The 23771-nt window shown below is 41.9% G+C and overlaps 3 protein-coding genes across 4 annotated transcripts; 2 read left to right on the top strand and 1 right to left on the bottom strand.

Moving 5' to 3' along the window:
* Window positions 1–2419: 2419 nt before the first annotated feature.
* LOC115062158 (X-linked retinitis pigmentosa GTPase regulator-like) lies at window positions 2420–12363 on the bottom strand. The gene is given in 19 exon segments (XM_029530783.1): window positions 2420–2535; window positions 2538–2657; window positions 2748–2867; window positions 2943–2992; window positions 2994–3231; window positions 3452–3515; window positions 3566–3661; window positions 4106–4698; window positions 7999–8050; window positions 8907–9107; window positions 9340–9464; window positions 9711–9866; window positions 10438–10596; window positions 10915–11064; window positions 11160–11318; window positions 11422–11484; window positions 11815–11907; window positions 12013–12138; window positions 12333–12363. Coding segments are annotated over 19 exon segments (2712 nt in total).
* A 908-nt stretch (window positions 12364–13271) lies between these two features.
* On the top strand, window positions 13272–15964 carry otc (ornithine transcarbamylase). The gene is made up of 10 exons (XM_029530467.1): window positions 13272–13405; window positions 13510–13648; window positions 13738–13819; window positions 14236–14323; window positions 14578–14731; window positions 14819–14941; window positions 15113–15166; window positions 15247–15396; window positions 15543–15680; window positions 15775–15964. Exons 1-10 carry the CDS (start codon window positions 13323–13325, stop codon window positions 15832–15834), a joined length of 1071 nt encoding a protein of 356 aa, XP_029386327.1. The 5' UTR covers window positions 13272–13322; the 3' UTR covers window positions 15835–15964.
* A 540-nt stretch (window positions 15965–16504) lies between these two features.
* gpr161b (G protein-coupled receptor 161b) lies at window positions 16505–23580 on the top strand. 2 transcript variants are annotated; one of them, XM_029530337.1, is made up of 6 exons: window positions 16505–16701; window positions 17851–18241; window positions 19516–20237; window positions 20487–20594; window positions 21459–21584; window positions 21736–23580. In XM_029530337.1, the coding sequence occupies exons 2-6, from the start codon at window positions 17898–17900 to the stop codon at window positions 22011–22013; spliced, it is 1578 nt and encodes a 525-aa protein (XP_029386197.1). In that variant the 5' UTR covers window positions 16505–16701; window positions 17851–17897; the 3' UTR covers window positions 22014–23580. The 2 variants fall into 2 exon arrangements, with proteins under 2 accessions (XP_029386197.1, XP_029386198.1); XM_029530338.1 differs by having other exon boundaries at window positions 16505–16709.
* Window positions 23581–23771: the final 191 nt, after the last annotated feature.

The following is a 23771-nucleotide window of genomic DNA, read 5'->3' as shown; positions in this document are numbered from 1 at the left end:
GCATTCCTGCTTCCCAAAGGCCCGCCTCTTGCTCCAGAAACAAGGGAGGATTCTCCTAATACAGTCAGACCACCGGGCACAGTCAGAGACATGGGAAGGTGACCTGCCATGACCAAGGCTGGAGTCAAAAACAACAGCCATACGGTGTGCTCAAGGTTTGTGATGTTGTTCTTTAGCTGATGTTCAAATCTAGAACCAAAGTGTAGAACATCGTTTGATATAATCATCTTGCAGTAAATCCAGTTAATGTGATGCTCATGTTTGGATTTTGTTAATGATGTACCGCAATATTAAATAATAAAGACTGACTCAGAATGACTGATGAATACAAAGTAAACTGAGCGTTTTAACATCCATTTAACATCCTTTGAGACACTCGGCATAGAAATACTGTATGGCCTTTACTATGGTTGTGGATGAGCAGAAAATATTGATTTAACTGAACACATAGGTCCAAACAGGTACTGAGTTAACATTCACATTTCAATCTATATAAATGGTATTGGGGGAAAAAGGTGAATCCAATAGCTCAGTTATTCTCAAGGGTGCTTTTGCTTCTCTTTGTTCACCTAGAGGCAGGGGTCACCAAAAAGATCAATACAAAGGGATTTAAAGTCATCACCTTTGTCCATTATCTCCCCTAGATCTGTGAAATGACTTCACCTACTCAGTAGATCCTGAAGTAGATCCTTATTAGTGTTTTACTGCAATTCAGTCATTTGTGCTTTAGTTGCCATGCAACACTCAACTTAATCCCATAAATATATAGGTTTCCAGATAAATGTGTATGGCCTCAAAATCATGAAATTGATTTTCTTCCACAATTGTTGGAGATCAGGGGTTTAGAGCATTGTGTCTTCCGCTGCCGAAGAAAACAAAACATAAAAACTTGTTTATCTCTGTGTTTGAGTTATTTTGGTTATTATGAACGACAGTATATTGAGAGTAAAGGAAAATGCAATGTTTTCGGTCTATGGCGTCATAATGGAGGAAGGTTTTGAGACAATTTGTTTTTTCACAAAGTAAATATATTGCAGCTTAATATTTATATGACATCTTACTGCAATGTTTGTGGACACGTGGGGCAGAAAAAACCAGTTGACATTAGAGTGTTGCTGAAAGACTAACCACTGTTTCCCTTTCTCTCCTCCACAATCATCAGGCTGGTTTCTGGACCTGTGTGTGCTGAGGGGGTGAGTCGACACATGAAGGTGTTGAAGTGTTCCTTGTCTCGACAGGAAACAGGAAAGGGAGGTGTGTGGTGATGTGACTACCTGAGGATCTCCTGAGCTGCAATTACACGTGGGCTTCAGCCAACTTTAGCAGCAGCATAAACTGAAAAGCTCCCGGGTCGGGTGAGGAGAGGGTTAACTGACTCATCTCTGCTCACTTGCCTTGAAGGGACCGACCTGACACTTTGATGTGGCGCTACAGGCAATGATTCTGGATTAAGGCTCTGAGGTTTTTGCTGTTAAACTGGTGTTTACAAAGACCTGTAGTTAGCTGCTGTTCTCATTGTGGATGCTTTGAAGAATCTTTTACGGTTCAAGCATTTGACAGTTTTATTTCAGTGTCACCGTACAGACAGGTCACTTATGAATGAGTTACTGCAGGAATTTCATCACCAGAGAGATGAGATACGATTTTGGTGCACTAATATTGTGAACAATCACCTGCTGTTGTTATCTCTGAGTGTGTCTGAAAGGTGTAATCAGAGACAATCCATCCACCACTTATCTGTCAGGGTTGTGTGTGGGGGAGCCAGTGGGCTCGGGCCAATCGCAGCTAACCCAGGTCCACCCTGGACAGGTCGTGGACTCGTGGAGACAAACAACCATTCACACTCCCGCTCAGACCTATGGGAAATTTAGTGTCGGTGGGCGGAAGCAGGAGGGAACAAACACAGAGACAACACAGAGAACATGCAAACTTCATTCAGAAAGTTCCCGGGCCCAGGGTTCGAACACACAACCTTCTTACTACGAGCGCCTGTGCTAACTCCCTCTCCCTCGTGCTCCTCCCTGTAAACCATGGATGATAAATTAGTAAAATTCAGGCATAAACAAAGAATACAAATGCATTTTTAGGATTATGAAGAACACGTCATCGCTGTTACATGAAAAATTCTACAGATGGAGAGAAAACAAATTCCACAATACGACGAGGGACAAAATCTGCACTGATGTAGTGTAAATAAAAACTGATTGTGGGTTTAAAACCCTATCAGCCTCTTTACGGGCTATTTTTTAAATCGACATTTCCTTCATTACAATGCTTTGCCATTGCCTTAAAAAATTAATGGACTGATGCATTTTGTTGACAATAAGAAAACTGAAATTTACTAATTTAGTCAAAACTGTGTTAGCACAGAACACTTTGTGCTCAGTTTGATTGTTGGGTTCCACACTGAGTGGTAACTTTACTGCAGATCCAGATACTGTGGCAGAACGTTGTTCCAGAACTGCTGAGACTCATCTGGTTTCCTCTCCCGTGCAGTCCTCTGTTTGGTCCGCGGTGCAGGTCTGGGCGTTTCTGGGGGAGCAGGTTTAAGAGGCACTTTCTGTGTGTTGTCTCTTTTTGTTTTTGTTGCACCGACTTTTCCTTCTCCTCTTCTTCTTCTTCTTCTTCCTCTTCCTCTTCCTCCTCCTCATGTTCCTCTCTCTCAGTCGGTTGTTTACTGTCTTTACTGACTTCTTCCTCGTCCTCGTCACCCATTTCTTCTTCCCCTTCATTTGCCTCATCCTCACCCTCATCTCCTTTTTCCTCATCATCATGTTTCTTATTTTCAGTTTGCTCCAGTTTTCTCTTTTCCCTCTGATTTCTAACTTTTGTATCTGTTTTTGGTTTAATTTTTGTTTCCTCCTCCTCTTCAGTCTCCATCATAGTCTTTTTATTCGCTTCCATACTTTCCTCCTTACTGTTAGTTGATTCCTCCTCTTCACCCTCCTCAGCCTCTTCTTCCTCACCTTCCTCTTCCTCCTCCTCCTCTTCACCTTCTTTCTCCCCCCCCTTCTTCCTTATCCTCCCCTCTAACCTCCTTGTTTTCCTCCTCTGCAGTCTCATCCCCCTCCTCACCCTCATTTTCCTCCCCCTCCTCCTCTTCCTCCCCCTCTGCAGTCTCATCCCCCTCCTCACCCTCATTTTCCTCCCCCTCCTCCTCCTCATTTTCCTCCCCCTCCTCCTCCTCCTCCTCCCCATTTTCCTCCCCCTCCTCCTCCTCCTCCTCCCCCTCTGCAGTCTCATCCCCCTCCTCACCCTCATTTTCCTCCCCCTCTGCAGTCTCATCCCCCTCCTCACCCTCATTTTCCTCCCCTCCTCCTCCTCCTCTTCCTCCCCCTCTGCAGTCTCATCCCCCTCCTCTTCATTTTCCTCCCCCTCTGCAGTCTCATCCCCTCCTCTTCATTTTCCTCCTCCTCTTCCTCCCCCTCTGCAGTCTCATCCCCCTCCTCACCCTCATTTTCCTCCCCCTCTTCCTCCCCCTCTGCAGTCTCATCCCCCTCCTCACCCTCATTTTCCTCCCCCTCTGCAGTCTCATCCCCTCCTCTTCATTTTCCTCCCCCTCTGCAGTCTCATCCCCCTCCTCTTCATTTTCCTCCCCCTCTGCAGTCTCATCCCCCTCCTCACCCTCATTTTCCTCCCCCTCCTCCTCCTCCTCTTCCTCCCCCTCTGCAGTCTCATCCCCCTCCTCTTCATTTTCCTCCCCCTCCTCATCTTCATTTTCCTCCCCCTCTGCAGTCTCATCCCCCTCCTCTTCATTTTCCTCCCCCTCCTCCTCCTCCTCCTCTGCAGTCTCATCCTCCAGGTCAATAACGTCTTTCTCCTCTGTCTCGGTCTCATTTGCACTTTTCCTATTTTCTTTGGAGCTTTTCTTATCTTGGTCTTCTTCATCATCATCAGTCTGCCCACTTTCTTCATCCTGTTTCTCATCATCATCATCTTCCTCTCCTTCACTCTCATCTGTCTCTTTATTTTCCTCTGAGTCTTTCTCCTCACCCCCCTCACTTTTAGTGGAATCAGTTCCACTCTCTTCCTCTTCATCACTATTTGTAGACTCTATAGAGTTGCTTTCCTCTTTATCTTCCTCCTCTTCACTTTCACTGCCAACTCCACTCCCAGACTCTTCACTGTCATCGGTCTCACTTTCATCCCCTTCCTCTTTACTCTCTTCTTCACTGGACTTTTCACTTCCCTCCTGCTCCTCTGTTGCTTCAGAGTCACTTTCTCTTTCACTTGTGTCCTCACTGCTTTCCGCTTCGTTCTTCCCTTCAGGTACAGAAGAATCACTCTTTTCACTTCTGCCATCATCTTCCTCACTGCTGGAGCTTGTGTTCTTCTCACTGTCTTCTTCTTCAGATTCACTAGCTCGCTCTTCATCAACCTCTCCAGAAGCACTCTCCTCTTCATCATCACTCTCATCTGTACTTTCATCTTCCTTTTCTTCTTCCTCTTCAGCTTCCATGTTACCTCCACTCTCACCCTCTGAATCTTTCATTGTCTCCTCATCTCCTTCCTCTTCATCCTCAATACCCTCATCTCTTTCCTCCACATCTTCACTGGAGACAGTGGAGGTTTTCTCATCTTCCTCTTCGTGATCCTGCTGGGAGGTTTCCATGTCTGTGTAACTGTTCTTTCCTTCTGTTTGTGAAATGTCTTCACCCTCACTTTGTTCAAACAGGTCACTTTTCACTTCCTCCTGTTCTGATGGATCACGAGTTGTATGATTCCTTTCTCCTTTTTGAGCTACACCCCCAGACACCAATGAAGCGCTGACTTTCTCCGGGATTTCTTCTTTAGGATTTGAGAATTCTGTTGAAGATAAATTTGATGTAGAGGAGACAGAACGTTGCGTAATTGCACTTTGCTTGGTGAATTGTTTTGCACGGCTGAGTGCTCTGGATGACGTGGAGGTGGATGTGTCACCGTCAGACTGGAAGTCCTGTACGTATGTCTCTGCTTCACGAACGGCCTCAATAGCTGCACCTGCCATCCCAACAGCAGGATGAAGAGATACTGCGCTACTAAGAATTTCCCCCCATCTTAGTTTTTCTCCTGTCATACTCGGAGTTTCCTCTTTGTGTCTTCCAGAAACAAGATGTGTATCAGTTGGTTCAGAAACTTCTATTCTCTGAGGCTTTTGTGAATAAATTGGGTTATAGAGCACTTCAATAGGTGTATCCTGCTGTGGAGACTCAGCCTTAGTACTCCTCACCTTGGTCTTTGTATTATATTTGGTATCTGCACCAGCTTCAGCTTTAACTTTGATATCTCCTTCTTCTCCCCATAGCTTTCTCTTTGACTTCAGTTTAGATTCTTCTTTCTTTGTGTCATTTCCTTCAGCACTGTCATTAGGTAGCTTCTGCTTATCTGCAGGTTTACCTTTTAGCTCAGTGGCTGCTCCTTTTCCTTTGCCTCTTATTTTAACTGAACTATTTACAGTTTCAGCTTGGACCGGTGTCGATTCGACCTGTTGTGGCCTCCCTTTGACTTTCACAGGTGTAGATCTCACACTTGAGGATGTCTTAGTTTCAGTTCGAGCTGGTGGGATGATGGGTGTCAATTCTTTTTTCACATTTGGTGTTTTACTTTGATCTTTTCCCAAAGTAGATTTAATCTTTTGCAGCTCTTTTGTTGGAGTCAACTGGATGTCGGATTTTTTTGCTCTGACTGTATAGTTGGTGTCTTCTTTTGCTGAGTTTTTTGTGGATGTTGAACTTCTCCTTTCAGCAGATAAGCTTTCATTTCCTTTCAAAACCTTAATAACGGGAGATGTCTTATCCAAGGTTGATGATTTAGTTTTCTCCCTTTTTGCTGTACCTCTCAAGTCTTTATTTAAATAGCTGTCTTTCGCATCTTCTTGGATTATACCACCTCGCTGGAAATTTAGACTTTTTCCGTCTTTTCCTGTTTTTGTACTCAGCTCTGAAACCTTGCTCTTGTCATATTTCTCTGACTTGAAATGGGAGAGCTCATTTTGAGTTTGTTTGTGTTCTTGACTTATAACTGTACTGGACTGTTTGATAATGTTCTCTTTTCCTTCTCTCACAGGAGACACGTTTTTCTTTAAGGGGCTAGAACCCTTCGGGAGCTCTGTGGGTAAAGCTTCGTTAGAAATTTGGTCCGTCTTCCCGTTTGACTGCATCTGCTCAGCGAACGTCTTGGACTCTTTTGTAGCTCTTCGAAGAGCACGGCTCTTTTTCTTCTCCTTGAGTAAATCAAAGAGAAAATAGAGATGTAGTAATATGTAAAAATAAAAATAACACAGGCAGAAAAAGGTTCAATGCTGGGCGATGCCAAGTAAAAGAGAAGTTGTACAGGCACAGCAGCAGACCTGCAATCAATATGGCTGCATATGTAATTATGGCATGTTACTGCCAAATTTAATCTCACATTCAATTAGGAGGATAAGGCTATTTTGAGATTTCAGTTACAGTAGTTTTTGTAGTTACATCAGTATGTTGGGAACAACAATAATACTTTGTCTGGATATTGTTTATATTCATTTCATAATTATGTGATTTCTGAAACATTTTTTTGTGTGATTTTTGAAACACATATAGAAAAAGAGCTTGGAGCATATGAGATAGTATGGCTTTGTGCAGTCTGAGTAAATCTTTATGGTAATGCCAAGAATATTGTCGGGCTTATGTACATAGTGGGAATATTTAACAAAGATGCTATCAACAAATCTCTCATCAGGTCTAAATACAGATGTGGGTGGCGGAAAACCATTGTGATGGTGGAGAAAGAATTAGAAATCTTTTTTCCCCCCATTTGCACTGGAGATAAATAGATTGTGGTTAATTGAAGGTCAGTGAGGTGTTACTTAGTCACAGCAGCTTTTCTAGCACAATAAGGGGTTCAAATTTCACTTCATTAATTCAAAGATTTGTTTCAGATCATTATTGTAGCTATATCTTATTCTCGGTGACTCTTTAAAGCCCACACATGGCCAAGTGGAAAATATGTAGAAAGTAAGATTGATTGATAAGAATTTATTCAGATACTGTACCATAGTTACATTTTGCTCAGTGCCAAAAGTCTATTTAATGAGCATTTTAAAAATAAAGTCTTTGGCTGAGTAGTGCAAATGAACACAAGAGTATGTTGTTACTATTTTAGTTGAGTAAAGCCTTTGAATCTCTCTGCCATCACTGCACGCAACAGACTTATAGTCAATGCCTATTTATCACTAAAACTAAGACAGGAATGAGTTAGTGAGCACCACATGTTGTACTACAACGTGGGAGACTTCTTCACAGCTTGCTTCATCCCTGGCTGTGGAAACAGCCATGAGATGTGGCAAAAATCCTGCCAATTTTTACAAAGCATCATGCGTGTGTGTGTATCTGAGGGTGGAGCCCAAACACATTTGTGTATTAGAAGAACCAATCCAAACATCTCAATCTGCTTTGAGGAGATTGATTACAGACAAACTGGGAAAACAGCAGATGAAAGTGAAAAACTGACAAAAAAAATAAATTCTAGTTTATAGTTCACCTTATTTCTCCACAGAAACAAACACACACACACACACACACACACACACGAACACACAGTATGGATGCTGAGCTATGCATATTTCCTGGAAAAGTCAACGAGTGTTCATAGTTGCTGCTTCCTGGCCTGGAGTGCACATAATCTAGACCACAGCCAAGAGGCCTGAAGAGGAAATGAATCTCCGACTTGCTCTGTGTTTATGACTCTATGGACAATATACCTTAGTATATTTCTGTACTCCAAAGTCAAAGTAATGTACAGGGAGCTTTTAAAAATCATGTTTTTTACTCACCAAGTTTGGCAAAAAGTCTGCTCCTTTTTCTTCCATATCTTCATTGATCACTTGTCTCAGAATTGTTTCTCCCTCTGAAAGAACCGAAAGGAAATAGTTCATCTCTGGTGCAAAACAGTATTTATCTTTTAATTGATTTCAGCAAGTTCCTTAAATAACGTGGCTATTAGAGACCCCAGAAAAGGTTTAAAATTGTAGGTTCAACGTACCTGTTTTTGGTGAGACAGGAGACTCTTTGTCTCTGGGATGTTTACTGGGAACCTGAGTCGGAGGGCTACAGGGATCTTTAAGAGGTAAAGAAGATGACATTTTGCCACTTAAGGCCTTTTCAGCAGATGCTGCATGTTGCACTCTATTTTGGGGAGAGACAGGAATGTCTTTTTTATGTTTAGTTTTAGACTTAGGTGATAGAAAGGATGAGGGCAATTGTTTAGATTTAGACTTTGAGTGGGTGGCGCTGGAGTCTTTATTCTGAAACTTGGTTGATGATTGAGATTGTGGGCTTGATGGCGTCTGCAGGGATTTGGACAGGGATCTAGGCGAGAATGGTGGACTGCCAGATGGAGCTTTGGGAAATGATGAAGCAATGGTAACATCCTTTGACAGTGTTTTTGGAGTTAGGTGGAGATTTCTAGATGTTTGCACGGAGGAGTTGAGGAAGCTGGAATTTAGATGTGGGATGTTCTTAAATGTCTCCCTAAACAGCTCCCCAGGGCTTTCCTGAAAGACAACAGCAAAAGCTTTCCTGAGAAAAGGTTTGCATCTATGGAGCTCCCCCAACCGGTTAGATCGTGGTACTACAGCAGAGCCACATGTTGATGCAATACTGCTTCCTTCTGGCATGAAACTATAATTACATTTCACCTGAATGCCCCAGAATAAAACATTTAGGGTTTTCTGTAGCTGGTCGTTCAGACAGAGAATTCTCAAAGCAGATTAACCAACCTTGTGCATACACAATCCTAGTTTAAGTTCACAGGTTCTGCTACACATAGCCGGCACCACAGCAAAACAGCTACTTTAACAGTTTAGGACCACTTAATTTTATGTGTCTAATAAGAATGTGGCTCAAAGATTGGCTGTTATAAGCACAAGAATCAAAAGTGGAGGTTCTCACTTTTTCTCTGTGACGAGCTCGAGCAGCAAGGGCTGAGAGTGGGACAAGTGCAGTTGGATCAATCAAATTGTGTAGCAGGAAAATTTCAGTGCCACTCGACTCCAAGTTGCTGTCGATTGTAACCTTCTCTGGCGCCATGTCTCGGCGCTCTGGTGGCCTGGGTGCAGCCAGTATCATCATGTGGTTACCACCGCAGGATACCTTAAGACAGGAAGACATCAACGTCCACATGGAAACAATGTAATTTATTATTGCATACTGCTCTCACACCCATTTATACCTGTTTATTTTCAGACTCACAAAGTGACTGTGTTTACACAGAAACTTATGCCAAAAATATTCGGGGTTTGTCATTCTGTCAAAGGGCATTTTAACAGCGGGGCAAGGAATGAAACCATGAGCTCTACTGAAGCTTTTCTTTCCATTCACTTACTAACTGAACTTTGTATTTGAGAAACCGTGCATTAAGTGTTGGGCTGAAGTGATTCATGAAGTTCTCCTCCCCTAATCCCAGTTTTCCATGACGACCATCACCAAATATGTAAAGCAGCCCATTGTCTGTAGAAGAGAAAAATACATTAAATTATATTTTTAAATTGGAATTAATTTGGCTTCACTGCTCAGGTATATTCATCATGACAAGGGATGAAGTGGTTTGTGAACAAATCAATTGAAATGACTAAAAATTCACAAAAGTTTTGAAAACTGATTATTTGAAGTGATTTATCAGGTTGTATGTCCTAATTCAAGTGATTCTAAAAATTAGGTCTTGGGAAATAGGGCAATCATTAAGAGATAGCTAACCTGTGATGACAGCGGTGTGGTTTTCCCCACAGACAATGCGTCTGGTGTTGCTGTCAGAAAAGTGCTCCAGTGGTTTAGGCAAATCAGCTTCAAACAGAAATGTCCCATGGCCCAGTTGACCATAATGACCTCTTCCAAATGTGTACACGTGGTCCTCTGGCATAACAAAACACACACAGAGAACCAGATTTTACTGCCACATGACTGACAGTTACTGTAAGTTCCATCTTTTACTTTAGATGTTATTTTGTACATGTAATCTGCTTTTCCTTTTAACTGTATCCCATTGATCTGATTATTTCAGCTACTTTGTAGATGAACATTTTGCTCTCTATAAAAATAATTTGTGTCTATATCTGAATCTTTGTCACAACAACTTCAAAGATGTACAAATTGGATGTACCTATATTAGCTTTTTATCCAATTTAGCTGATAGTATGGTCTTTTTCTATTTCCTCCTTTCTATTTTAACACAACAGATTCTTATTTACAATTGAATGTTTTGAACATATCACAACTTTTACTTAATTGACTTACTGAGGTAGTAATCAGAATTTATAAATCCTAATTCTAATTACACAACTGATAAATGATTAAGCAGGTGAAATATTTGTGTCTTTAATATATGTTAACTATAATACTACAATAGAGTAATATAAACATGATATGTAAATAAATAAGTAGACGTGTGAATAATTAAGAGCAGATACCTGTTTCTGGAACAAACCTGTAAGTGCCACAGTGTGCTCCCCTCCACAGGACACCTGGGTGACGCGTCCCAGGATCTCTTGGACCTGCTGTGGCACCCTGTGATTGGAAAGCTGTTCTACATGGAGACCAAGCCGTCCATTTGCACTCTCGCCAAATGTGTAGAGAACCCCATCAACTGAAAGACAACAATGAATAATGTTAAAAATAACTGATGGTTCAGTACTTACTTTGGAGCATTGGCACATTAATCTGAAGGTACAAAAGAATATCCAGCAACACAAGGACAAATTATGTTAAAAGGGTACATTATTCCAGAAAGCGGTGAAGTGCAAGTGAACTCATCAAGGTGAGCTGACTATTTCTTTGTATTGTGGCTGTTAATGAGTCTTACAGCTGTTCCCTCTATTTGTTCTGCATGTGCTTCTGGAATTGTTTGACAAAATAAAGACAGTTCCTGAGGAGTGATTTTTGGCTGTGATTAGCTGGCCTGTACCTGTAACAAACGCTGAGTGGTGGTACCCGCAGGAGACCCATGTCACTGGTTCACCAACATTTATCTCCCTGGGTTCTGCTGCAAATCCTTCACCCCCAAGTCCAATCTGACCCACAGAGTTGTCTCCCCACATGAACAGCCTTCCGTCCTCTAACCGACACACAAACAGACGAGTTTGACACACAAGCATGTACAGTTTGGACCACAAACACCTATATTGCATTATGACTTGTCTCTTTTTGAACCTGTTAAGGCGGCGGAGGTGTTGCACCCAGCAGAAAGCGTCCTGATTGGTGCATAGCCACAGAAGGGATTCAGCAGCTGAAAGGCTGTAGTGTTGTTGCAGTGTCCCAAACCGAGTTGCCCCTCCTGGTTCCGGCCTGCGCCATACACACTACCCCCCCCTAAAAATATAGAAATCCTAGTTCATGACAAAAACATCCACTGGATGCCACGATTTTGTGTCAGAGGGATCTTTGTATCGTCACGTATGATTATTCATCTTACATGTGCAGACGATCGTGTGATCTCTCCCACAAGCTACAAGCTTCACCTTCTCGGACTTTAAGGCTAAGAAAACAAAACAAAACAAAACACAAGGCTACTATTATTAAAAAAAAAAGGACACACACAAAAAAAACAAAATTAGTTGATTCGTTTCTTAGTCAGCTGACCAAAAATATACCAGGATTTTTTTTTTAATAATCCAGTGTTCTGCTGTTTTTCCTAAACTAAAAATATCAAATATTTCATCTTGCCTGTAAAATTTGCTTTTTTGTTTTAGTAAATTGTATATTGTCTGATAGCAGGTGTCTGACTGCACAATTAATGGATTACTCAAAAAGTACTCATCATATCATTAAATACAAAAATAGTTAGAGGTGATGTAGAATAACTTACCTTTCACAGAGGCAGGTTTGTGGACAGCAGGCTTCAATCCCAGCCCCAGTTGGCCCCAAGTATTAGCACCGAACATAAGCAGCCTCCCATTTTCTGCAGTTTTTACAGACATGGAAATATGACTTGGCTGTAAAACTCACACTTATTCTATTAGTATACTTAAAAAAAATAAATAACTAATATACATAGTGTGAATACCTGTGATGACAGCAGTGTGCTCCCCTCCACAGGATATATGCACTGGATGGTCATTCCTCAACCAGAATACACTGGGCACATTATGTGCAAAGCTGCTTCTTCCAAATGTGAACAGGGCTCCGGTGGCTGATGGCAGATGAGCAGTCATACATCACACAGGTTGTCCAACTAACACCGACTAAATCCCGGCCCAAGCTGCTGTCAGCCCGACAGAAATAGCACACACACACTCACACACACTCACACCGTTAGTGAAATAAAAAGGGTCGAATAAGGACCACACAGAAAGCTCGATGCTGTGGAGCCTGAAAAAACCTCACCGGGTACATCCACACGGGTCTGTCCGGTCATCTCCGCCGCTCTGCCCCCTCACACCTCCTGCCCTTCACGGTGCAGCTCGGAGCCGACAGCCGGCGGATGAAGGGCGGGTGGGGGGGGTGGGGGGTAAAGCTGTCCCCGCTTTAAGCCCTAAAAAAGCTATTTTTTTTTTTTTTTTACAAAAATCACAACAGGGAAAATAAAATATGGTGTTTTAAACTGCTTCGTCATAATTAAACACATTTCACACCCCCATCAGTGACTGCTGAAAGCCAATAAAATGTGCGCTGCTTCACTTTATGTTGCGTTCACGTCATAGAATGAAATTGGAAAAGCAAAACTTGGCGGTGTGACCTCATTCACATCAGATAAGCAGCCCAAATAAGCTGCTGAAACCAAACACATGCAAATAGTCTGCAAATCCTATTAGGAAAAAAATTTAAAGTTGTGGTGATTTTGCAAATTGGCTATGAAGCCACTTTCCCTGAATGGTTAACTGCAGCACTATCAAAGTTGTGATCGGTCACGACACGTAAATTCAACATATCCACAAATATTTTTTATGTCAACGTAAGTGAGATTTCAAGGTGAAACCTATTGTTAAAAACACTAATATTTAGCTTTTCCCACAATAGTTCACTGAGAAAACTACTGCGGAGATGAAATTTTGTGATTTGCCCATCGAACTTCAGTAGTGGCTGCTGAAAAGCTCATATTCCGTTTTGTGCAATATAAACATGTGAAATAAAGCGTGAGTGACCCAACGTGTGATGGGGGATCTGCTGGGTATGGACCTGCTCTATATGTAAAGAGCCTTGCTGTAACTTTGTTATGATTTGGCGCTATATAAATAAATCTGATTTGATATTTAACCAGTACCGCGACATCGCGTGAAGGCCCGCCCACTTCCGCGTGGCGTGGTGACGTCAGTTGAAAGCCACGCCGCTGACAGCTCACAGCTCGTCCCTGTTGGAGTTCCACTCTAATGCGCAATGTTTTCCCAAATGTTGTCTGTAAACAGACCCATTTTAAAATGTTTGAAGACTTTGCATAACCGAGCCACACGTGGCTTTAGGTAAGAGAGTCTAGATTACTTTATTTCCGAATCAATATTGTCAGAAGTCAACTTCTTTTTATCAGCAGCGAAAGGAATATTTGCTTTTCTCTTAATATTTTCAGCATCGGACCTGCTGCCCAAGGCGCAGTGAGTTTAAAGGGTCGCAGCTGTCTCACACTGAAGGATTTCAGCTCAGATGAAATCAAAAAGTTGCTGTGGGTGTCGGGGGATCTAAAACATCGGATCAAGCATGAGAAACAGGTATCTTCAGTTTTCTATTTAATGCTAAATTCACTTTCCTGTGCAGTCCCCGTGTGAACCAATTAAGGAAACTAACATGTCTATTTCAGTATCTCCCTCTTCTGCAAGGAAAGTCCATTGCAATGATATTTGAGAAGAGAAGCACCAGAACAAGAATGTCCACAGAAACAGGTGTCCGTTTTGTCTATATACATGATCTTTACATGTAAGGCTTTTTCAGATATTCACATGATTGATAACGAAGTTGGGTCACTCCATAAAACATCTGTAAAGGTCCTTGGTTTGGCTTTAAGGTCTAGCAAACGTGGATTTGTGTATTATTACATTTATGAAAGCACTACAAAAAATAGGACCTTGTAATGTCAACAGTACTGATACCTCTCCCGAAAGTCATTGTTCAGATGGACACAAAAGAACTGCTGAAAGGCGACTTTCAGTGCATCCCTGCAACAAAGCACTGAACAGCACTGTCACCCACATAACACTTGGTATCACTGAATGCTTATTTGATTCAAACACCAATACATTTTTCCTTTTACTGCACAGCTTTTAGTGAAGTTCAAGTTGCTGTAATATCACAATTTCAGGTTTTGCTCTGCTGGGTGGACACCCCTGCTTCCTCACCTCACAGGACATCCACCTGGGAGTGAATGAGAGCTGTGCAGACACAGCTAGGTGAGTCTTCTAACTATAATTTCACTTACAGGAATATGCTACACAAATCAGTGGTTCCTCTTTCTTCTCACACATTAACTCATCTCATAATTCTTTTTTTCAAGGACATTTGTGGAACACCAATGCACATAGACATACCTTAACTATAGCTTTTCAGGTCAACAAGAAGCCCCTGGTGCTGTTCAGCAGTGTTTTCCAAGGAGCCTTTCTGTTCAATCCAGTTTTTGAACAGCATGTAATCTTTTCCTCCACAGGGTTCTCTCAGGACTCTGTGATATCGTCTTGGCACGAGTGTACAGCCATTCTACGTTGGAGGAGCTGGATAAGGAAGCCTCCATCCCCATCATCAACGGGCTGTCTGACCTTTACCATCCTATCCAGATTCTGGCGGATTTTCTCACTTTGCAGGCATTGCAACTCTTCAGTTTATGAGAATTTTCATCAAGCATATGACAACAACTTTGCTTCTTCTAAATCACCATTATTCTCTTTCAGGAACATTATGGGTCCCTTAATGGATTAACGGTGACCTGGATTGGAGATGGCAATAACGTCCTCCACTCTTTCATGATGACTGCAGCCAAACTGGGGGTTCATCTTAGGATTGCTACACCGAAGGTTTACCTCTATTCCCACTATCATGTTCATCACCTATATTTGTGTGCAGCTAACCATAGACATCTAACCTAAACAGATAGAAGAGATGCCTGAGAAAGTTGTGGTTCTGTAGTGAAATGTGCATCAGTATTCCAAATCAGAAACTAGAATAAAGTGTGTCTTCGTTCACAGGGCTATGAGCCAGAGAAGAGTGTTATTCTGGAAGCACAGCGACTGTCAAAAGAGGTGGGCTCCTTTCCAGATTTTAGTACTTTAAACTGACCTGTGGTCAAGGAGAATTAATGTGACATTGCATTTTGTCTCAGTACGGAACTCAGCTTGTGCTCACCTCTGACCCAATGGAGGCTGCCCATGGCAGCAACGTTTTGGTAACTGATACCTGGGTTAGCATGGGACAGGAAGAGGAGAAGAAAAAGAGGCTCAAAGACTTTGAAGGTTACCAAATCACGATGCAGGTAAAGAGAAACCGTAGTACTTTCATTGAAGGCACAATCCAACATTTTTATTTTCCAGGATCCCTTTTTGGTGCACAAACAAATAAGGACCTTCATTGAAAAAAGAAATCATTAATAACTTAGTACCTTGGCTCTGGTTATTACAGACAGGAAGTGTGGCCAAACCAGACTGGACTTTCTTGCATTGCCTTCCTCGTAAAATGGAGGAGGTGGATGACATGGTGTTTTACTCCTCCCGCTCCCTCGTGTTTCCCGAGGCTGAGAACAGGAAGTGGACAATCATGGTGAGATGAAACTCTGTATATTTAGATCATGTAATTCAGCTTTGGTCTCCATAATGTAAATGTCATTAATCACCACTGACTTTGTGTCTTTCAGGGTCTGATGGTCTCTCTGCTGACTTCGTACACACCGCAGATACCCATGCTAAAGTTTTAAATTCAGGCCTTAACGTGGTGTTTTACTCGTGTTGACTGTATGGCATACTGCATGTGGCGTTCATTTTCCCCTGGGCGCACATATTAAACCGGGCGCTTTTAGAAATGTTGAATAAATGCTGTCAACGCTGGGGAAATGTTTTTTGAACAGTCTATGGAGTTTAAAACAGATAAAAAGCCTCCATCCGTTTGATTCCTATCTGTCACGTGCAGGCGGAGTGCGCCATCAGACGGACGGAGGCGGTACCGCCTCGCTTCCTATTGGATAAGGGGCGATGACGCGCATGTGCGGGAAGCTTTGATCTGTGTGTGTGGTCCGGACGGATAAAGATGATACTTCATTCACAAAACCACCGGCTCCTTACTGAGTAAACACACATTGACATCTCAGGCTGGTTCAACAAACACCAGTGCGAACACCAACACCGCACGTTGCACCCCGAAGCCGGACGAAAAGGACATTTTTATAGTTTGTCGGCGCATTCACCGTCACGATGATTGAAAAGCACAACCATTCATTTCGACTGCCACAACAAGCCGCGGTCGGTACAACTGTCACTGTGTGGATGTGAAAACAAGGCAGCGACCACCCACAGACCGGGGAGGTCTGCAGGGACACGGAGCCGGAGGAGGGTGGGGGAGAAGAGGGAGGGAGGAGGGAGGGAGAGGACGCCATTGCAGCCGCAGCTGGCCGTCTCTGATTCGGCTCAGACTTTACCAAACTTCACGATGTCCGGCGCGGAGGATCCGGAGCTTTTTCAGGATCGACTCTCGGTTATTGCACCGCGGTGAGCAGACGGACAAGTAAGATGGACGTTTTGTCACCACAGAGGAGAAAATGTGGAGCCACGGAGCCGAGCCAAAGCAGGTAAAGAGGTCCGTGTTTCTGCAGGGGAGGGGGGACAATGGGAGAAAGTTTCAGCTAGCCCAGGCTAACTAACGGTTGTTGTTTTAGCTAGCATGACCGCTAGCAAGCGTCAGTCTGGTTATCGTTATCTTTAATAAAGGTTACATTTACCTACAGTAGGTTGTTCAGAAAACTAAGATGTGGGGGTAAACTCTCATCCATGCTGATATCTTCTGAATAAAAAGTTAACTTCACCCGCTGAGAGATGCAGTGAAATGATGTTATCTACCGAGGCTAAAGCCAGAGGAGCTTATATTTCACATTAAAGTTCACGGCTTTGGATTACGCTTTAAGTTTGACCACAGTCCATTTAATAAAGAGGATTTTTTTTTTTTTTTACCTTCCAGACCTTATATCTCTGTATAAAGTTGGTAAATAAGAGAAGTGTCTTACATGTCCCATTTATTCTAAAAGGCAAAAGTCACTTTAAAAATGTTAAACATCGTTGAACAAGCTAAACAGAAACACGATCTGCTGTTGTCATTGATAAAAACGTTATGAGACGATTTGCACTTTTTGTTTTGAGTAATTGCCGGCTTGCTCCGGTTTGCTCTTTTCCAATCGAAAATTAATTTGTCAAATGATTTCTCCAGCTTTACATGTTGTCAGGAAATGAATCGTTTTGTAGACAAATCTATCAAACTCCAAACAAGATCCACACACATGCTTTATGTTTTCCACGTGTTGTGTTTATCTGGTGGATAAATGCACAAAAAAAATTAAGCATTTCAACCAGCCGTTTTTGGCAGCAGAAACAAGTTTTGGTTCAGCCCTTCTACTGTCTGTGATAATGTTTATTATCTAAAGGAGATTACTGTTCTAAGGCCATGTAGATCTGAAACAGTACAAAAACCTAACTGGCTACAATTTCAGTAATTCTGTCATTGTTTAATCATCAAGCACAATTAACACATCTCTCTGGGTAACATTTTTAAATGTCGAAATGTTGTAACTTAAATATATTTAGGAACTTGAGAGTTTAACACAGAATTTCCAGTTATGTTTTTAAAATGTCCAGACAGATTAGTTTGGCCTTTTTAAATAAACAGTTGAACAATCCTTTGTAATATCCTCATTCATTTTTCTCTCTAACCCTGTCCTGCTCGACAGCTGTCTCAGACCATTCCTTGACCTGTCCAGTGGCCCCGTCTCTCACTATGAACAACAGTAGGAACTGCACCGTGGTGGGGAATGGTGACAGTCTGGCTGCCCTGGAGTCAGTCTCCATTGTGACCATCACGCTCTTTGCCTGCCTGGGGAACTTCCTAATTGTGGCCACCCTCTATCGCAGACCTTATCTGCTCACACCCAGCAATAAGTTTGTGTTCAGCCTGACCCTGTCCAACCTGCTGCTGTCGATGCTGGTGCTGCCTTTCGTGGCTGTAAGCTCAGCAAAGAGAGAATGGGTGTTTGGTGTGGTCTGGTGCAATTTCACTGCCCTACTTTATCTGCTCATCAGTTCTGCCAGCATGCTGACCCTCGGAGCTATTGCCATCGACAGGTTAGTGCAGAATAATCATTATGGGCGCTTTGAATAACAATTTAAGTTTATATCTTTCACTTGAATGAATGCATTTTTTGCCTTCTTGAGCAGCAATTAGGGCAAAACCAGTACTGCAAGTTGTAAAAGTAGTAGTAATATTTGCAGAATTGCAGGCTGTAAAAAAACAAACAAAAACAAAAGATGGCAAGAGAACAGCTGATCACTGGCTAGCAATATTGGATAAAACTTGTATTAGGCAGCTTCCATATGTTTGTGAGTTTGAGTTTGGGTATTGCCGACGAGGAATGTTTAAATTCATCACAATTGTTCCATTGTAGCTAAAACAGCCACACTGCAGAATGTGGCTCAATATTTATTGTCATTGGAGCAACATTTTCCTGGTCAAAAAATTACCAAAGCAGGTAATGTTTGTATCTAGTGTCTAGTTTTCCCCTTTTGCCCTGCTTTTCTCCAATCCTCAATGAAACACATGTCTGTTCCTAATGATCAATGTTGCATTTTTGGGTCAGTCTTTAGATTTGTGAAAGAAGATTAGTATCCCTGCGCTTGGTTGTGGTATTTTTCTGGAGAGATTTTTCCCAGCTTTAGTGAAAAGAATTACAAAGTAATGTGATACAGTGTAGTATAGTAATGTGAATATATCATTCATCTGCTGAGCTGAGATTATATCCACTGATCCTTCAATTCAGAACATTTTAAATGAATGAGGCCAAGGGTAAAAATAAACCCCTCCATGGGTACCAACCAAAGTGTGTCTCCAGAAACAAGCACTGTGAATTAACATTCACTGACTCATCATTTTTCTTTGATCATTAAGTTTATATGTAATGCGTGAAATAATTATTTTGGTAATTGAGTACTGCTTTATATTAAGGCAAAGTTCTTCATTTGGATTTACTTAATACATAATTAGCCCTACCCCTAATGAGTATTCACTCCTTAATACATAAATATATAACATGTATCTTTTTTTCAGGGATCAGAAAGGATGTGAATGCTCTTACTGAGCTCTACTGTCCTCTCTGCTCTCACTCCTAATTACCCTAAGCACCTTTGGGAATTTGTGATTACAGTGCAAGTATTTGTTCTTCAGCAAGCTGCTTTCCCTCTCCTCTGTATGCAGCTTTTCAGAAAACACTTTACAGCTTTAGTTGGTGCGTGACAGTCAAATCTGACTGGTTGTTGTTTTTTGAACCAGAAAACTCCCCTGAGAAAAGTATTGTTTTCTTAATTGAAGGTTCCCTCACTGCTTTCCTCTTACATCACAACAGGTACTACGCGGTGCTCTACCCAATGATCTACCCCATGAAGATCACAGGAAACCGGGCAGTTGTGGTTATCACCTATGTGTGGTTACACTCTCTGGTGGGCTGCCTCCCTCCTCTGTTTGGTTGGTCCACTTTTGAGTTTGACTGTTTCAAATGGACCTGTGTTGCATCTTGGCACAAAGAGGTGAGCTACACTGCCTTCTGGGTCTCCTGGTGCATCCTTCCCCCCTTATTCATCATGCTGGGCTGTTATGGGGTCATTTTCCGTGTGGCCCGCATGAAAGCTCGAAAAGTACACTGTGGGACGGTTGTTGTGGCTCAGGATGACTCAAATGGAGCTCAGAGGAATGGGCGTAAGAACTCAAGCACCTCGACTTCCTCTAATGGGAGCCGGCGGAGCCTTGTTTATGCAGGAAGCCAGTGCAAAGCCTTCGTCACCATCTTGGTGGTGATAGGCACCTTCCTCATGACCTGGGGGCCATATGTTGGTGTGGTTTGTACCGAGGCTATCTGGGGACAGGGAAGTGTGTCTGAATGGCTGGAGACTCTGGTAGCATGGCTTTCCTTCTGCAGCGCCGTGTGCCACCCACTCATCTACGGTCTGTGGAATAAAACGGTGAGGAAGGAGCTGTTGGGGATGTGCTTCGGAGACCGTTACTACAGAGAGTCTTTTGCCACTCGGCAAAGGACATCCCGACTCTTCAGCATCTCCAACAGGATCACAGGTGAGAGCGTTTTACGTGCACGTTTCTATGAATGGGGTGGGTTTGTTCAATTTGAAAGATTAAAAGTCTCATTTATTATCCACACCTGTTTTATAGATGTAAAAACGTGACTCCATGTGCTACGAGCAGGAACAGTTTTTAGGAAGACACATAGAACAAACGAGAACAACAAAGCTTGTGGCTGCAGCTGTCTGCTGTACTATATGAATGTGTAATATCTGAGACTGAAAGTTGCTTGTGTTCTTTCAGACTTGGGTATGTCCCCACACCTGACTGCCATGCTGGCAGGTGGAGGCCACCTGTTGGCCCCTGGGAGTAGTACAGGAGATACTGGCTTCAGTTTCACTCAGGACTCATGTAAGTGTTACACACAGCAAGTTGGAGTTTTTTTTTTAACACTAAATCATAATTCTTACATCATAATACAGCTGCACAGTTATTGGAAAAAAGGCAATGAAAGGTCTTTTTAATCAGGGCATAGTTTTTGTGATTTCTGAGCAATTTATGTTTAGTGTTGTTACATGTTTTCATTCCATATTGCTGACCTTACACAGAACAGGGAAACAAAGGTTTGTCTGATTTGTGTCCTGGAAAATATATTTAATAATTATTTTTCTTAGTTTTACATTTTATAGATGAAATGTTTACATGCAACAGAGGGGAAAAGCCAACTATAATTCCTCCATATAACTGGGTCTGACTAGTCAACTACCCAAAACTAAATTTTAGATTATTAAATATAAGAAATACTAAAATCTGAGAAGCTGGAACCAGAGAGTAAATTACCAAATTACCAAGTTGTCCTGGTAATTTACTTAAATGTTGAATTTATCAGATTTGCAGATTGTCTCTTTGGAATAATAATAATTTGTACATTACATACTATTATTGTTTAAATAAATTGAATGCTTATATAGTGTGACCAAGAGTTGGATCTGAAATGTGTTTATTCATGCTATTAAATTACCAAGACTTTGCTTTTTAACTTGGTGGAAGTTGAGCTTCCTAATGTAACCACCACTGCGCTGTTCACAGCCTCACATTCCTTTTTCACAACTCACGTTTTCATTTGAGGATGGTGTAAATAGAGCAAGTAATGTCATGTGTAACACAAAGAGGATTCCAATTATGCAGATCATACCTTTCTGGTTATCAGACGTATGACTAATATTTTTGTTCGGCACGTCTCCCGGTTAACCAGGATTTGTGTTTCCCCTGCAGGTACAGATGTGATGCTGCTGGATAACTTCTCCATTGACGGCTCCTCCCAGCCACAGCAGCACGGAAATCTGTCTGGGAAGAGGAGGAGCTCAGTCACCTTTGAAGACCAGGTGGAGCATTCCAAAGGTATCTGTCATTTCCCCACTTCTCTAAAGATTAAACCGGAGGGGGTTTGAAACAAAGCTTGTGGTCAGGAAGTTATATAACAAACCACACACAAAAGATTTGTTTACTGTCGAATTTCCAACAAATAATTCACTATCACTTTTCTCCTCAGCTGAAAACACCAGTGCATCCTCAGTCCAAGTCCACGCAGAGGTACACAAATCTCTAGACACGTTTGCCTCCTGCCTGGCGAAGGCTATAGAGAGTGACGCTAAGCTCACCCTGTTTGGGGACAGTCTGGCTCTGCCTGGGGGGCTGTTTACAACGAGGGCAGCACCGAGACCCAGATACCTGGATGGTCAGAGGCTGAGGCTGGAGAGTATCGATGAAGGGATTGTCAAAGATGACAGAGATGAAGAAGAGCAGGATGAGGAGGACAAACCAGCCTGAAAACAGCTGCTGTGGTAGCTTTGGACAAGCTTAGACCGGACACCATTATTACTGGTGAACTCTAAGGGTTTCTCCCCCTGAACAAAATAATGAGACCTTTCAGAGTGGAGCTCGTACTGCTCCGTGGTATACATTATGAAGTCTTGCTACACGTCGGTACTCTGTACTTGAAATAATTAGGAAACAGGAAGAGGCACATTTTTCATTCCACTATGTTGGACCATTCAAACTGCACACCAGACTCTGGAAGCTTTTGTATGGCTTCAAGTAATCAAATACTAAGATTTAAACACTGTAACCTTAATGGTCTGAATGTTGTAGTAAGTACTTTACTACTATATATTATTGTTGTTATTCCACTCCACATTAGGGCCGTGCTGAATGAAAATACATTAACATTCGTCTTCCATGTGACTCAACACTGTCATCTTTAAAACTTGCTCTAAGCCACAGTAAGAAAAGTACGTTTTGTCCAACAGTCCAAAAGCCAAAGATACTCAGTTTATTGTTACCATGTACCACATCAAGCATTAAATGTTCACATCTGAGAAGCTGGAACCATCCGGTAATTACATGTGATTGGTTGATCATGCGAACAGCTAAAGACCAACAAACTAAATGATCTGCTAACTAATCACAGCAGCTCTACTGAACTGGCTGTAAGTGTAAGCATATAGGAATGAATAGGAATTATTTGGTATAGGAAATTGGCAAATTATGAGAATGAGCTGTTTTAAGAACGATCAATTATTACAATGATACAGTTAATCTCTGAAACTCAAAGCCCTGAGCGTCAACAGAATCTGCAGGCCAACATTTGCAGTGTTATTATGGTACATCAAGTGTGAGGTGTGTTTCGCATTGGGCCGGTACCTGGTGTAGCCACAGCTGTATTCGGACCAGGCGTCTGTCACAGATGACTGTGGTCAGGCACAGTAATTGCACTTGAACATACAGTGTGTACTTGTTCTCACAGAAACCACTCTTTGTTTGCCAGAGGAGATGATTATTCTGTGTTTGTGTTCAGTCAAAGCACTGCAAAGCAGAATAACAGCAGTGATAGTGGAATGACGACATCAGAAAATAGACTGGTGAAATAATGGTGCCATCAATGAAAATGCATCAGCAACGCCCCGCACTGCATAATATTGTGCTCACAACGGGCAGTGCAACTTAACAGTGATGAAATTGAAAATCAACAGACTGAAAAAGTAATTGGGCTTTAATTTAAAAATTCATTTGGTTGACGTGGTTACCTCAGTTTGTACACGCCATTATTTACTTTACTATTATAAAAGGAAGTCTATTTGTTTATGTGTAGAGCACAATGCTAACGCTTCAGTCTTACCTCATATTCCCACCATATTTGAATAGGTACTGCTTATGTAAGAGAAACCTGAAAAGTGATGTAACCGTTTCATTTTCACCACAAGAAAACTAGTATTTCCATTTAAGTTTTGTATTAAGATTCTTATATTAAGTTTTGTACATAAAGTTTTCTTGAACAAACTTGTCTGTGTTTTGTTGTCATCAGTTTGTCTGCAGGTTGATTTGAGCTCCCGGAATAATTAAAAGGCAAAAAAAAAAAGTGTTGAATTGAATCTATGACCCTAAAATATTTTCTTTCCTATCATGAGCAGTAACAGTATGTTGTTTTATGGGGATGTAATTATATTGTACATGTTAAATTGGTTTAATTCTCTTGTGAAGCTGAAGTCAGCGGCATCAGATCTAAGTCTATTACTGCTGGTTATTTAA

The sequence above is a fragment of the Echeneis naucrates genome, chromosome 21, assembly GCF_900963305.1.
Source record: "Echeneis naucrates chromosome 21, fEcheNa1.1, whole genome shotgun sequence".
NCBI lineage: Eukaryota > Metazoa > Chordata > Actinopteri > Carangiformes > Echeneidae > Echeneis > Echeneis naucrates.
The sequence above is the reverse complement of the archived record's forward strand: the minus strand, read 5'-3'. Positions and strand labels throughout refer to the sequence as shown.

Excerpts from the sequence above, each read along its gene's own strand:
- otc (XM_029530467.1), top strand. The coding sequence starts at position 13,323 with ATGTTTTCCCAAATGTTGTCTGTAAACAGACCCATTTTAAAATGTTTG. Across the intron at positions 13,406-13,509 it reads CGAGCCACACGTGGCTTTAG|CATCGGACCTGCTGCCCAAG; the intron begins GTAAGAGAGTCT and ends TAATATTTTCAG. Across the intron at positions 14,942-15,112 it reads TTAGGATTGCTACACCGAAG|GGCTATGAGCCAGAGAAGAG; the intron begins GTTTACCTCTAT and ends CTTCGTTCACAG.
- gpr161b (XM_029530337.1), top strand. The coding sequence starts at position 17,898 with ATGAACAACAGTAGGAACTGCACCGTGGTGGGGAATGGTGACAGTCTG. Across the intron at positions 20,595-21,458 it reads CAGTTTCACTCAGGACTCAT|GTACAGATGTGATGCTGCTG; the intron begins GTAAGTGTTACA and ends TTTCCCCTGCAG. Across the intron at positions 21,585-21,735 it reads CCAGGTGGAGCATTCCAAAG|CTGAAAACACCAGTGCATCC; the intron begins GTATCTGTCATT and ends TTTTCTCCTCAG.